Source organism: Phyllobates terribilis, unplaced genomic scaffold (genome assembly GCF_046119375.1).
Source record: "Phyllobates terribilis strain yellow unplaced genomic scaffold, ASM4611937v1 Scaffold_9__5_contigs__length_417890890, whole genome shotgun sequence".
NCBI lineage: Eukaryota > Metazoa > Chordata > Amphibia > Anura > Dendrobatidae > Phyllobates > Phyllobates terribilis.
The window spans coordinates 118,015,725-118,028,606 of record NW_027362769.1 but is presented as its reverse complement, the minus strand read 5'-3'; the positions used below and the strand labels follow the sequence as shown (position 1 = coordinate 118,028,606).

The window sequence follows — 12,882 nt, the reverse complement described above, 5'->3', positions numbered from 1 at the left end:
ATGAAACTTAATTAAAGTCACAGATACATGAGAACTTGTTGATCAGTGGGGGTCCGACCGCTGTGACCCACACTGATCGGCAGAAGAAGGAACTTTTATCCCCATTAGAATGGAGCGGCAGTGCACATGCTTGACTGCTGCTACAATAGTTCCCTATGGGGCCACATTTTGTAATGCGAATAAAAGTTACCTATAGGGGATAAAAATTATTCGTTCTGCTGAAAAAAATAAATTAAATACTCCCCCCACCACTCACCTATCCCGCTGTTCCCACAATCCACAGTTGCAGTAAATTATCAAATCCTGTGGATAGACGATAACTTAGTCCATCCCTTTAACTCCCATAGAGAATGCTAAGGGTCTGATCACAAAGACCCCTTAACAAGAAGTAGTGCATATGTGCTACACTCTATTCACGGTCTATATGAGTTTTGGTCTCGCTTCCACATTATCATTCTGAAAGACTCATAGAAGTTATTGGTGGTCATGTAAAATCAGTACCGCACCAGTCACATGGTGGCACAGAACCCCGATTCTGGTGTTCGATGGGGGTCCTAGCAGGTAGACCCACAGTGATTATACATTTATAGCCTGCCCTGTGGATACAATATAAATGCTGCGTATGTGATAACACTTTTAAGACTACTTAGGCAATATGCACATGGAGATCATTTGAAGTGATGAAAAACCATGAGTTTTCAACTGGAAACCACTGTAGGAAACTCTCCATCTTTGGAGGTATTTTTGCACCCTTTATACATCTTCAGCTACATTTTGCAGAAGTCTTGTTCATCAAATGCAATTTGAAAAAAAAAAGAACTGGCATAAATTGATTTGAAGGGTTGCAACTTTTTTTGAGTTTTTGCATTTTCACCACATTTTCTCCCAGCTCCACCAAAATGGGTGGAGCTTGGGCGGGATGGGGGCACTGAAGGGATGTGATGCCACAGCTTGTCTAATTCATGATGAACAGTTGCATTCCTTACGCCAGAAATCTTACTCCAGCCAGGGACTGGAGTAAGATTTCTGACTTAAAAATGGAGGTGCACACCACTCGTCAGATGCTACTGAAACGGGACATCATCAGGAGATGGAGACGTTGTGGTAAGTGACCTTAGGGTCAACCCTGATGACACTTTGCTTTAGGGCAGAAAAGGATGCAGCAAGAGTGATGGCAGCCTCAGAGCCCTGCAAATTTTAGATATTTTCACCAGAAATTAATTTTAGGTGGGTGTAGAAATAGTTAGTGCATAATTGAAGGAGCCCAAAGGCACCTTTGCAACATTAATGACATGGCAGGTAAAAGTTGGCCGACCCTTGAACACATTTTACATTGAGGAAAGATGCTTAAAGCTGTTCCTCTGCCTAAGGGCTAATGTATGAAGTCTAAATATAATGTCCTTATCAGTGTATAGGATCTAACTGTAATATTTACCAAGATTAGAGGTGGCAACTAGAGATGAGCGAACCCAAACTTAAAAGTTTAGGGTTCGAACTGGACAGTTAGTGTCCGGTTCTAAACGCTGTACACGGACTTCTCCCCGAAGTCCATTGCAATGCTAAGCGTTCTGGAGAGAGAAAGAGAGAATTTTCCAGCTCAAAAGTTCAGGTCCCCTTTGTTTTCAATGGGATTCAGATTCTGGTTCAAGTTCGGGTACAGTTCTGGTACCCAAATCGAACGTTGGAATAAAGTTTGTGTCGGGTACCAGAACCCGAAAGTCCACGGGTCCACTCATCCCTATTGGTAACATAAGAATATTTATGACCCTTCTCATAATCCTACCCAGAAACAAACTCGAACCCACTCAGGAACACCCAGTGTTGGGCAGACTTAACACGAATCCTGCCCCTAGGGGAAAGCCCCAATTTTTCAGAATAGTATCTTAAAAACCAGGTTACTTCCAGGAAATTCAGGACTGTTTGCAGCTATGTGCTGTATCTCCACATAATTGCCTTTTATTTTGGGACTACTATAATGAAATGTACAAATGATTGTATCATTTATATTTATTCTATAAGGTGTCCATGCAATGAGTAATCCCTTTTTGGAGGAAGGGATCCCTCCTCAAAGGCAAGTGTCCCGCTGTGAGATGGCGGGGGTTGAATGAGGAACCTCCCTTCATTATTTTCCCTACAAGGGTAAATGTTAAAATGAGTCATAATGAAGAAGCACAAACCTGTCAACCTCTTTCAATTCTCCACCAAATGCTGCTACAGTTCTAATTCCAGAAAGGACTTCATCAGCAACCGCTCCGGCTTTAGCATAGGCCAGCAATTCTCTGCCTGTTAGTTTTGCCACCGCCTATAATACAAAGGATAAATTAAGAAAATTGATATATACCTGCTACAAAACTAAGGGCTACCTAAATAGTTATCCAGAGTCACGTAGCAGAATAAATCTTACCAGGGCCATAAGGGCAGCTCCAATACCAATGAGCGGGCTCACAGCTATAATCACCAATGTCAATTTCCATCCATTAACGAATCCCAAAAGGAAGCCAGCTAAAAATGTTGTAAATCTTTGGATAAATATCCCCACTTGGTCAGCAATGGCATCATTAATTTTGTTGATATCACTGTAGTGGAAAACAAATCTATTACTATTCTAGGTAAGTGAAATAAGATAGAAAAAAGGAAGTATAGGATAGAAGCCGTCATTGCTGATGGAAGGCACTGATTCTCTTAGGCCTTCATCATCTGTCCGATTTTTCCACATATGAGATAAACGGACCTATTATTCTGATCAGACTCTGATTAGAGTTTAATTAGAGTTTGAACAAGTCATCCTATGTTCTCGTACGTGGATGAATTAAAAAAAGTTTTCTCCATTCTGACATTCCATGAAAATTGGACCACACATGAATGTCATCCGAGTGCGGTCCGATTTTTTCAAGGAACCATTGACTTGCATTAACAATTTTGATCCAACCCTCAGATCAAAATAGGACATGTCACTGCGATTTTCCGCTGACCTCTCGGTCCACAAAAAGTCATGGACATCGTACATAAACATTGGCTGTGTGAATGAGCCCCAAGTGTAGATCCGGCTGCTATAGGGGTTTTTAGGACAATGCTCCCTGGGAAAAGAAATGCAAAATAGGTCTCCTCCAGAAGAAATTACTCTCTATCCAGTGCTATTCATTCATTCAAAACTCAATATACATCCCTTAGTAGAGCTTGAGCCAAAACTGAGAGAACCATATGTACATGGAACCATGAGTGGAGGGAACCATGTGTGGAGGCAACCATGTGTGGAGGCAACCATGTATGGAGGCAACCATGTTTGGAGAGAACCATGTGTGGAGGGAACCATGTGTGGAGGGAACCATGTGTGGAGGCAACCATATATGGAGGCAACCATGTGTAAAGAAAACCATGTGTGGAGAGAACCAAGTGTGGAGAGAACCATGTGTGGAGGGAACCATGTGTGGAGAGAGCCATGTGTGGAGGGAACCATGTGTGGAGGCAACCATGTGTTGAAGCAACCATGTGTGGAGGCAACCATGTATGGAGGCAACCATATGTGGAGAGAACCATGTGTGGAGAGAACCATGTGTGGAGAGAACCATGAGTGGAGGGAACCATGTGTGGAGAGAACCATGTGTGGAGAGAACCATGTGTGGAGAGAACCATGTGTGGAGGGAACCATGTGTGGAGGGAACCATGTGTGGAGAGAACCATGTGTGGAGGGAACCATGTGTGGAGGGAACCATGTGTGGAGAGAACCATGTGTGGAGAGAACCATGTGTGGAGAGAACCATGTATGGAGAGAACCATGTGTAGGAGGAGCAATATTTATGCCTCTCTTAAATACAGAATAGTGTTCTGCTTGGCTGTTTGAGATCCTGTGTGTGCTAAGTGGAGGACAGTTTTATTTTTCTTAGAGGAGATCTATTTTGCATACTTGGTGATTGACCAAAATGCAAAGCCAAAATGATGACTCCTCCTACCAGTGGTGGACACAAATAGAAGAGGCCCCTGTGCAAGAACACTATATGAGCCCTTTGCAGTCCAATATCTCACCATAATGCGCAATTGCAAATGCTTTGGAGGTGGTTGTGGCCCCCTTACCTCTTAGATCCGTCTGCAGCTGCACAGGTTGAAGCAATGATATATCCGACCTGCTTCCCACACTACATATCTGCAGGCAGAAGCTGGAGCCAAGCATGTGTTTTCTTCCAAGGATACAGTCCATTATGATTGTCTGGATCCTTTCCATTATACATGTGTAATCATAAGCCTAAACCCCTGTAATATATCGTTAACCATATATTACCACTTACTCTGACATCCTAGTGTTCAACTCTCCAACTGATGTGCAATCAAACCATCCGATCTCCATCCTCATCACTTTACGAAAGTAAAGTTTCCTTATTCTCTGGACCTGTTTGGCAGCTGCTGTTACCCAAAAGCAAATCTATGATTGAGAATGATGAGAAAAAATATATATTTTGATTTCACCACCTGGATTTAAAAAAGGAGGCTTAAACCCCAATGGACAAAATATTTGTAACAGCTGAAAATTTGTTACAAGTGTCTCCAGTCTAGGTGTCACATCTCCACCAGGACCTGCTCCTGCAAAGTCTTCTTCTGTGGCCAAGCACCGCAGTATTCATTCTGCGGGAGGCGCTGGTGATAGAAGAGACTTTAGGCTGGGACCTGCAGACTCATCTGACAGTATGGCTGTGTGTGCTGTCCAGCTGCAATTATCAGTTACTGCTCCTGCCAATTGGAGAGCGCCACACCCTACTTAAGCTTCTGCTGGAAGCTGCAAGATGAAGTCTTGTGCTTTTCTGGTTCAGTCCTATCTGTTTAGCTCCATGTTGTATCATTGATCCTTGTTTGACCTGTTTCTGACTATTCTTACAGATTCTAATTTTGTACATTTCCTGCCCTCTTGGTTCTGAGCCGGCTACCTGACCACTCCTGTCAGCCTGCACCACTGTACAGCAGCTTATTCCAATGTCTAAAGTATATCAGTGCTTAGAGTCAAGGCTGTAGCTTACAGCTGATTGCTTAGAGTAGATACAATTGTATAATCTAGTTTAACTTCTTGTACAGTCTAGAAATTCACAGACAACAAACTGAGATCTTGGAATAGTGAGGAGTGCAACATCTGCAAGCTCTTTACTATACAGCTGGTAAGGGCTTCTCTGAAGCTGGACAAATTGTTATATCTGTCTACATTCCCAGATGTTTAATCCCTTAGGTGCTACTAACTGCATCTAACCAGTTTGAGAGTGGGAGTAGGGCTCCCCCTGTCACCCCATTGGTCCACAGTGATAGCAGTGTTCCGATGAGCTGTCAGAAAAAGGGATTGGTTTGAATTTTTAGATTGTTTTACTTTTTTATATTTTTTTTTAAAAAATTTCCTTTTTTACTGTATTTTTAGTCCCTTTAGGGAACTTGAACCTGCGATTGTCTGATCACTTTTACTATCTACTGCAAAACTACAATACTGCAGAATATAGTACAAATTGCTGTCTCCTTTGAACACCAACCACTGGCTGATCATGGCAGCACATGCCTTCAGCATGGTAACTTATTGGCACCTGATGATTGCGTTGGGGAGGGGGGAGCCGATGGACACATGGAACACTGGACCCCTGGTTTGTGCACTTTTAAAGACAGTCAGAGATTGATGGCAGCTTTCAGCACAGGGCAGAGCTCAGCTCCACTCGCTGCTCTTAAAGGTAGAGGCAGGCAGTACAACACCCCAATTATCTGCCAGGAATGGTGCGAGCTCAGCTCCTGAGCCTGCATCAAAGACAGGGACCTGACACATGACATAACAGTACTTCATGTTTTGGGAATGGGAAAAAGAAGCTGCAAAATAATTTTATCCCTCAAACAAGTATCTTGGTCATTCATCAAGTGATCTGTCTACACTGGATTATTCTTGCGAAGTAACTGCTCCTAGGAACACTCGTTTGTAATAATCGGTCAGTGTAAATGCACTCTTACTAGTTAAGCATAGTAATTTATTTATTTTTTTCCCATGGGTTGAAAACATAATACAAACCTAACATGCTTGCAGCTGAGATTTTGCTACAATTGTATCCAACCATGGCAATCTATTTACAAAGCTGAAACTGCAGATTGGGCTTTGTGTGTCATATTAAAGGGAATTAATAGTGTTATTATGCTGCCCGGTGCCTGCACGCAGCCGAATGCAGCGGGGAGAAAATTAACTTTATTCTCCCCACCAGCATTCGGTTTCAGGCATGGGGACAGAGCCGGTGCTGGTTCAGTCATCGCTTTGAGAATACAGAGCGGCTGCTTTAACCTCGCCCTGGCCCTGACTGTCAGCCAGCCACAATGCAGAGCATTTGGCTGAGTGCAGGCACCGGGCAGTATAATAACACTGTTAACCAGCAGATTAACCGCATATCTGCAGGTTAAAAGTGTTGTTTCTTGTGACAGGTTCCCTTTAAGTATTGGGCTGGCTACTTTCTTATACATATGACCGCCTCACTTACTTGCATGTATCCAAGAAAAAGAACAGAACATCCAATGCCTGCGTAGTAACCAGCAAATTTAGTCATTTCTAATTCAATATCCAGCATGCTGTCAGAATATAAAGGAAAAATATCAGACTTCATGGATAATTATGTCAAATGGTACAATGCATGTAAGCGTGCCAAACATTAAGATAATTAATAATTGTGATAGTGAAATCTCTTACCCACAGCTTGTTGTCTCATTATCATTTTCAAGGGAGCCATTAATCCACATGATAGTGTTATTTATGCAAGTCTTGTTGGGATTTTGGAGCTCTTGTTGCTCAACGTCATACAATATGAATGTGTCAATCATGAGGCCGAAGACTAGCAACATGCACGGCTGAGCAGCACCATGGACCACTGCAGCAAGGCCACCGATGACCATCAACCATTTCTCTGAGCAATTGGAAAACCTAAACTGGAGACATGAAATAAATCAATATAATTTTATATCTGTCAGTCAATACATCTTTATGGTGGATTCATAAATATCTAATTATCCACCATGGATTTGATTGCAGCAATTCAGATTTTGTCTTTAAAAAGTACTGAAAATTTCACATTTTCACCAAAAATACACAAAGCAATCGCAAACTACAAGCAAATGACTTGGATTTACTGCAGTCAAATCTATAACATAAAAATACACCATGTGTGATTCCAACCTATAGAAATTTGATTTTATTGTTTAAATATCTCCAAAATGCAACATAAAAGTAGTGTATGGAGACATCTCCACTATTTGACATTAAAGTGGTTGTCCGGGACTTTACCATTGATGTCCTATCCTAAGAATAGGTCATCGATATATGATCATCAGGGATGTGACACCCTGCACCACCTGCCGATCAGCTGTTCGTGGTGTTGGTGATGGCCATAACTGCTCAGTTGCAGAGCTGCACGGCACAGCTCTGTCATTGGAACAGTTGCCGCAGCCGGGTACTACACATCCGCCACCTGTTCAAATCAATAGGGGGTGGATGTGCAGCAACCGGGCGCGGTCAATATTCTAACGATAGAGTAGGGCTGTGCAGCTCCGCAACTGTCAGGTTCTGGCCGACACCGGGAACAGCTCATCCGTGGGGGTGCTGGGTGTCACACTCCCGCCAATCGGACATTAATGACTTATCCTAAGCATAAGCCTTCAATGTTAAAGTCCAGGACAACCTCCTTAATATTTGGGCACTGAATAACACTATCGTATGAGAACTGTATGAAGAGCCCAATTTTCCAAAAACCTGACACTGGAGGGAGGAGCATCACACAGGTATTCACAGAAGACCTAAGGTAGGATTCCTGTGTCATGCTTAGTTCCCTTTGTTCTTGCACCAGGAAAAACAAGATGCTTCTTTATTACATGTATTTTAATTGTTCTCCTCTAAAGACTTGCTATCTGGTTCACTATCTATACATACAACTGAGCTACAAGGATGTATTTAAAGGAAATCTTTTACCAGGGTTTTTCTACCTCACCTGAGAGCAGCATGATGTAAGGGTAGAGAGACACTGATTCCAGCGATGTATCGCTTCCTTTACTGGTTGCAGCAGTTTTGATTAAAAACAGTTTTCTCTGCTGCAGATCTAGCAGTTCTCTGAATAACCCCGCCTATCTCACTGATTGGAAGCTTTCTATATACACTGTGTTCCAAATTATTATGCAAATAATATTTTCTCAGATTTTCCCAAATTACCTATATGAATTGCAGTCATTGTAATTTTCCAGTCAAATAACTATTAGAGTACAATTGAAAGGTTTTTGTACAAACTGCCTATGATAACAGTATATTTTTTAAAAAATAAAAAACTCAAACTGCACTCAAAATGCCGTGTTTGCATGGGGTGTCCATCAACCAGCCATCCTCCACTCCATCCATCTGGACCATCGAGATCATTTCATGCATGATAATGCACCGTCTCATGCTGCACATAACACATCTGCATCTCTGGCTGCTATGGGCATAAAAGGGGACAAACTTATGGTGTGGCACCCATGCTCCCCTGACCTCAACCCCATTCAGAACCTTTGGAGCATCATTAAAAGGAGTGTCTATGATGGCGGGAGGCAGTTCACATCTAAGCAACAGCTCTGGGAGGGTATTCTGTCCTCATGCAAAACAATTGAAGCAGAAACCATCCAAAACCTGACAAATTCAATGAATGAGAGAGTTCAGAAGCTCCTTTCGAACAAGCGGTCCTATGTGCAAATGTAACATCACCTAGAATAAAGTTTTGAGTTGAAAACTGTTTGATTTCAGTTTGTAATAACCTGCTAATGCTTAGAATTTCAAAAATGACCATTTTTTTGGTCTTTATTAAAATGAAAAGGTTGAAAAATCTGCTGTGCATAATAATTTGGAACATGCATTTTGAGTGCAGTTTAAGTTTTTTATTTTTTTAAAAATATACTGTTATCATAGGCAGTTTGTACAAAAACCTTTCAATTGTACTCTAATAGTTATTTGACTGGAAAATTACAATGACTGCAATTCACATAGGTAATTTGGGAAAATCTGAGAAAATATTATTTGCATAATAATTTGGAACACAGTGTACACTGTGCATAGGCAGAAAGCTGCTAATCAGTGCTGGGGGCATTGTTGGCCAACCGGCTGCAGGCCAAGTAGTCCTCTAGGGATAATCTCCTGCTGATAACACACCTATTTTATAAAAATCTATGCTAAGAAGACTAGTAAGTGATTCATCACTAGAATCCAGGGTCTTTGCCCTTACATTATGCTGCTGTCAAATTAGACCAACAAAAGGAAAAAGGAGACAGGAAATATATCTCAAAAGGTATAAATATATTTTATTGATATATATTAAAATACAAAGGTTAGCATATAATGCAAAGTCTCTGTGAAAAAGAGACGGGGAATAGGCAAACATTAAGAGTAGAGATGACCGAACCCGAATTTAAAAGTTTGGGGTTTGTACAGGACAGTGTCCAAAACTAAACTCTGAACATGGACTGCAAAGTTTGGAGTTCCGGGGGAAGTCCGTTGAAGAGAGAGAGAAAATTTTTTCCAGATCCGAAATTCAGATCTCCATTGTATTCAATGGGGTTCAGGTTCTGGTTCAAGTTCGGGTACAGTTCTGATACCCGAATCAAACTTTGGACTAAAGCTTGGGTTTGGGTACCAGAACCCAAACTTCCACGGGTCTGCTCATCCCTAAATTTAAGAGTAAAAAAGTCTACCAAGAGACAAAACTATACAGACTGATGACAATAAGCACAAATATACAGCCACAATAAATTAATTAAAGGTAAAAAGTCATAGTAGAAGCAGAGTGGAATATATAAATCAGTAATAAGATGCAATTTATGCAAACATGTATATGTGTAAGTGTCCAATAAGTATTGGAATATGTATAAAGTATCCAGGAAAAGTGGAGTAGCGCATACAGTATACTAATGTAAACAGTTCATAGGATATAAGTAGATATAGATATACATTTGCAACCAAAGAGAATGGGGAGATCACTGAATTGAATAGGATTATGGTAATAATCTCTATAGTAAAGCAGAATAATAGATGTAAAGTAGAATAATATGTAAAGCAGAATAATAGATGTAAGTCCCAGCATCCTAAAACGTGTTTCACCCTTTCTTCATCAGGGGGCTGTCAAATTATGTAGCAAAAACCTAGTGACAGATTCTCTTTAATTTTGCAATTCTGCAAGTCTATGTGTAAGTTTATATTCAGAGGGCTACTTAATGACGAGCACTCATTTAAAAAAAACAAACAAATGTAAAATTGAGTAGTAATACACACTTACTAGCTGGAAGAAGCCAACTCGTATGCTGTCTCCTTTATCATTGCCTTTAGCCCTTAAAAACAAAATATTTAAAATATTTTCTAAAACAGATTATACATAATAAAGTTGTAATAAGAGTTACAGCAAATACTCTTAATGGATTACATTCATAGACCCCTCGGGGCATCTGGATGAACTGTCTAAATTTGATCAATTTGCACGATTTCAAATAAAAGGATTACAATTATAAAAGCACTCCTCCTCCCATCATTTTTTTTATCCTCTTGATATAGTGCAGGCATCATATTATACAGCACTGTGTACTTACAATTGCTCATTTTGCCTTTCTACCCAGTTAATTCTTCTCTTTTCCATTAGGTCTATGACATCACTTGATTAAAAACTGACTAGCTGAATCCTTCTAAGCTCAATGTAGAAACAGGAGGTCAATTTTCTCTGCACAAGTCATGAGTCACTGCAAAAGTCCCTGGCATGGGGAAGAGTGAGCAGCTGGGGCAGGAGTTGAAGAGGGAGATGATAAATGCAGGGAAAATAAATTTCCTGCTTCTACATAGAACAGAGAAAAGTGAAGAATTAACTGGATAGAAAGGCAAAATGAGCAATTGTAAGTACACAGTGCTATATAATATGATGACTACCATATATTAAGAGGATAAAAACTTTGATGGGAGTGCTTCTTTAACAACAAGCTATAGGTTTAGGAAAAAGTCAGCCATGTTTAAAATATTCAGTGAAAGGTCACTAGCCCATGTTAAATCTCTCATACAGTTAGGTCCATATATATTTGGACAGAGACAATATATTTCTAATTTTGGTTCTAGACATTACCACAATGAATTTTAAACAAAACAATTCAGATGCAGTTGAAGTTCAGACTTTCAGCTTTCATTTAAGGGTATCCACATTAAAATTGGATGAAGGGTTTAGGAGTTTCAGCTCCTTAACATGTGCCACCCTGTTTTTAAAGGGACCAAAAGTAATTGGACAATTGACTCCAAAGCTATTTCTTGGACAGGTGTGGGCAATCCTTTCGTTATGTCATTCTCAGTTAAGCAGATAAAAGGCCTGGAATTGATTTGAGGTGTGGTGCTTGCATTTGGAAGGTTTTGCTGTGAAGTAAACATGCGGTCAAAGGAGCTCTCCATGCAGGTGAAACAAGTCATCCTTAAGCTGCAAAAACAGAAAAAAAACATCCGAGAAATTGCTACAATATTAGGAGTGGCAAAATCTACAGTTTGGTACATCCTGAGAAAGAAAGAAAGCACTGGTGAACTCATCAATGCAAAAAGACCTGGGCGCCCACGGAAGACAACAGTGGTGGATGATCGCAGAATAATCTCCATGGTGAAGAGAAACCCCTTCACAACAGCCAACCAAGTGAACAACACTCTCCAGGAGGTAGGCGTATCAATATCCAAATCTACCATAAAGAGAAGACTGCATGAAAGTAAATACAGAGGGTTCACTGCACAGTGCAAGCCACTCATAAGCATCAAAAATAAAAAGGCTAGACTGGACTTTGCTAAAAAACATCTAAAAAAGCCAGCACAGTTCTGGAAGAACATTCTTTGGACAGATGAAACCAAGATCAACCTCTACCAGAATGATGGAAAGAGAAAAGTATGGCGAAGGCGTGGTACAGCTCATGATCCAAAGCATACCGCATCATTTGTAAAACACTGCGGAGGCAGTGTGATGGCTTGGGCATGCATGTCTGCCAGTGGCACTGGGTCTCTAGTGTTTATTGATGATGTGACACAGGACAGAAGCAGCCTAATGAATTCTGATGTATTCAGAGCCATACTGTGTGCTCAGATCCAGCCAAATGCAGCCAAACTGATTGTTCGTCGTTTCATACTACAGATGGACAATGACCCAAATCATAAAGCCAAAGCAACCCATTAGTTTATTAAAGCAAAGAAGTGGAATATTCTTGAATGGCCAAGTCAGTCACCTTATCTCAACCCAATTGAGCATGCATTTCACTTGTTAAAGACTAAACTTCAGACAGAAAGGCCCACAAACAAACAGCAACTGAAAACCACCGCAGTGAAGGCCTGGCAGAGCATCAAAAAGGAGGAAACACAGCGTCTGGTGATGTCCATGAGTTCCAGACTTCAGGCAGTCATTGCCAACAAAGGGTTTTCAACCGAGTACTAGAAATGAACATTTTATTTACAATTATTTAATCTGTCCAATTACTTTTGGTCCCTTTAAAAACAGGGTGGCACATGTTAAGGAGCTGAAATTCCTAAACCCTTCATCCAATTTTAATGTGAATACTCTCAATTGAAAGCTGAAAGTCTCAACTTCAACTGCATCTGAATTGCTTTGTTTAAAATTCATTGTGGTAATGTCTAGAACCAAAATTAGAAAAATGTTGTCTCTGTCAAAATATATATGGACCTAACTGTAAGTCCTAGAGCATTCATGAAACATCCATCATCCTTCGCTCTGTGTCATTGAACATGTAGAATGAACGATTATAACAGCCAAGTGTAAGTCTATGTAATGATGGTGTAGCACCCTGAGGATTCGGCTGCTACAGGGGTATTACACCTCAAGCCAGAGGTGTGATATTCCACTCCCGGGTAAGGATGGA

General features: G+C 40.7%; 1 protein-coding gene across 2 annotated transcripts in view; it reads right to left on the bottom strand.

Moving 5' to 3' along the window:
- The window catches only part of LOC141161742 (bile salt export pump-like), a 151,975-nt gene that overhangs the window by 118,155 nt on the left and 20,938 nt on the right, over positions 1-12,882 (bottom strand). For both annotated transcript variants that reach the window (XM_073647002.1, XM_073647003.1), the window contains 6 exons: positions 10,281-10,332; positions 6,686-6,921; positions 6,480-6,567; positions 4,284-4,417; positions 2,405-2,576; positions 2,178-2,302 (listed from right to left, as the gene is read on the bottom strand). In XM_073647002.1, the coding sequence (XP_073503103.1) occupies positions 2,178-2,302; positions 2,405-2,576; positions 4,284-4,417; positions 6,480-6,567; positions 6,686-6,921; positions 10,281-10,332 (807 nt within the window). The remainder of the gene's footprint in view (positions 1-2,177; positions 2,303-2,404; positions 2,577-4,283; positions 4,418-6,479; positions 6,568-6,685; positions 6,922-10,280; positions 10,333-12,882) is intronic.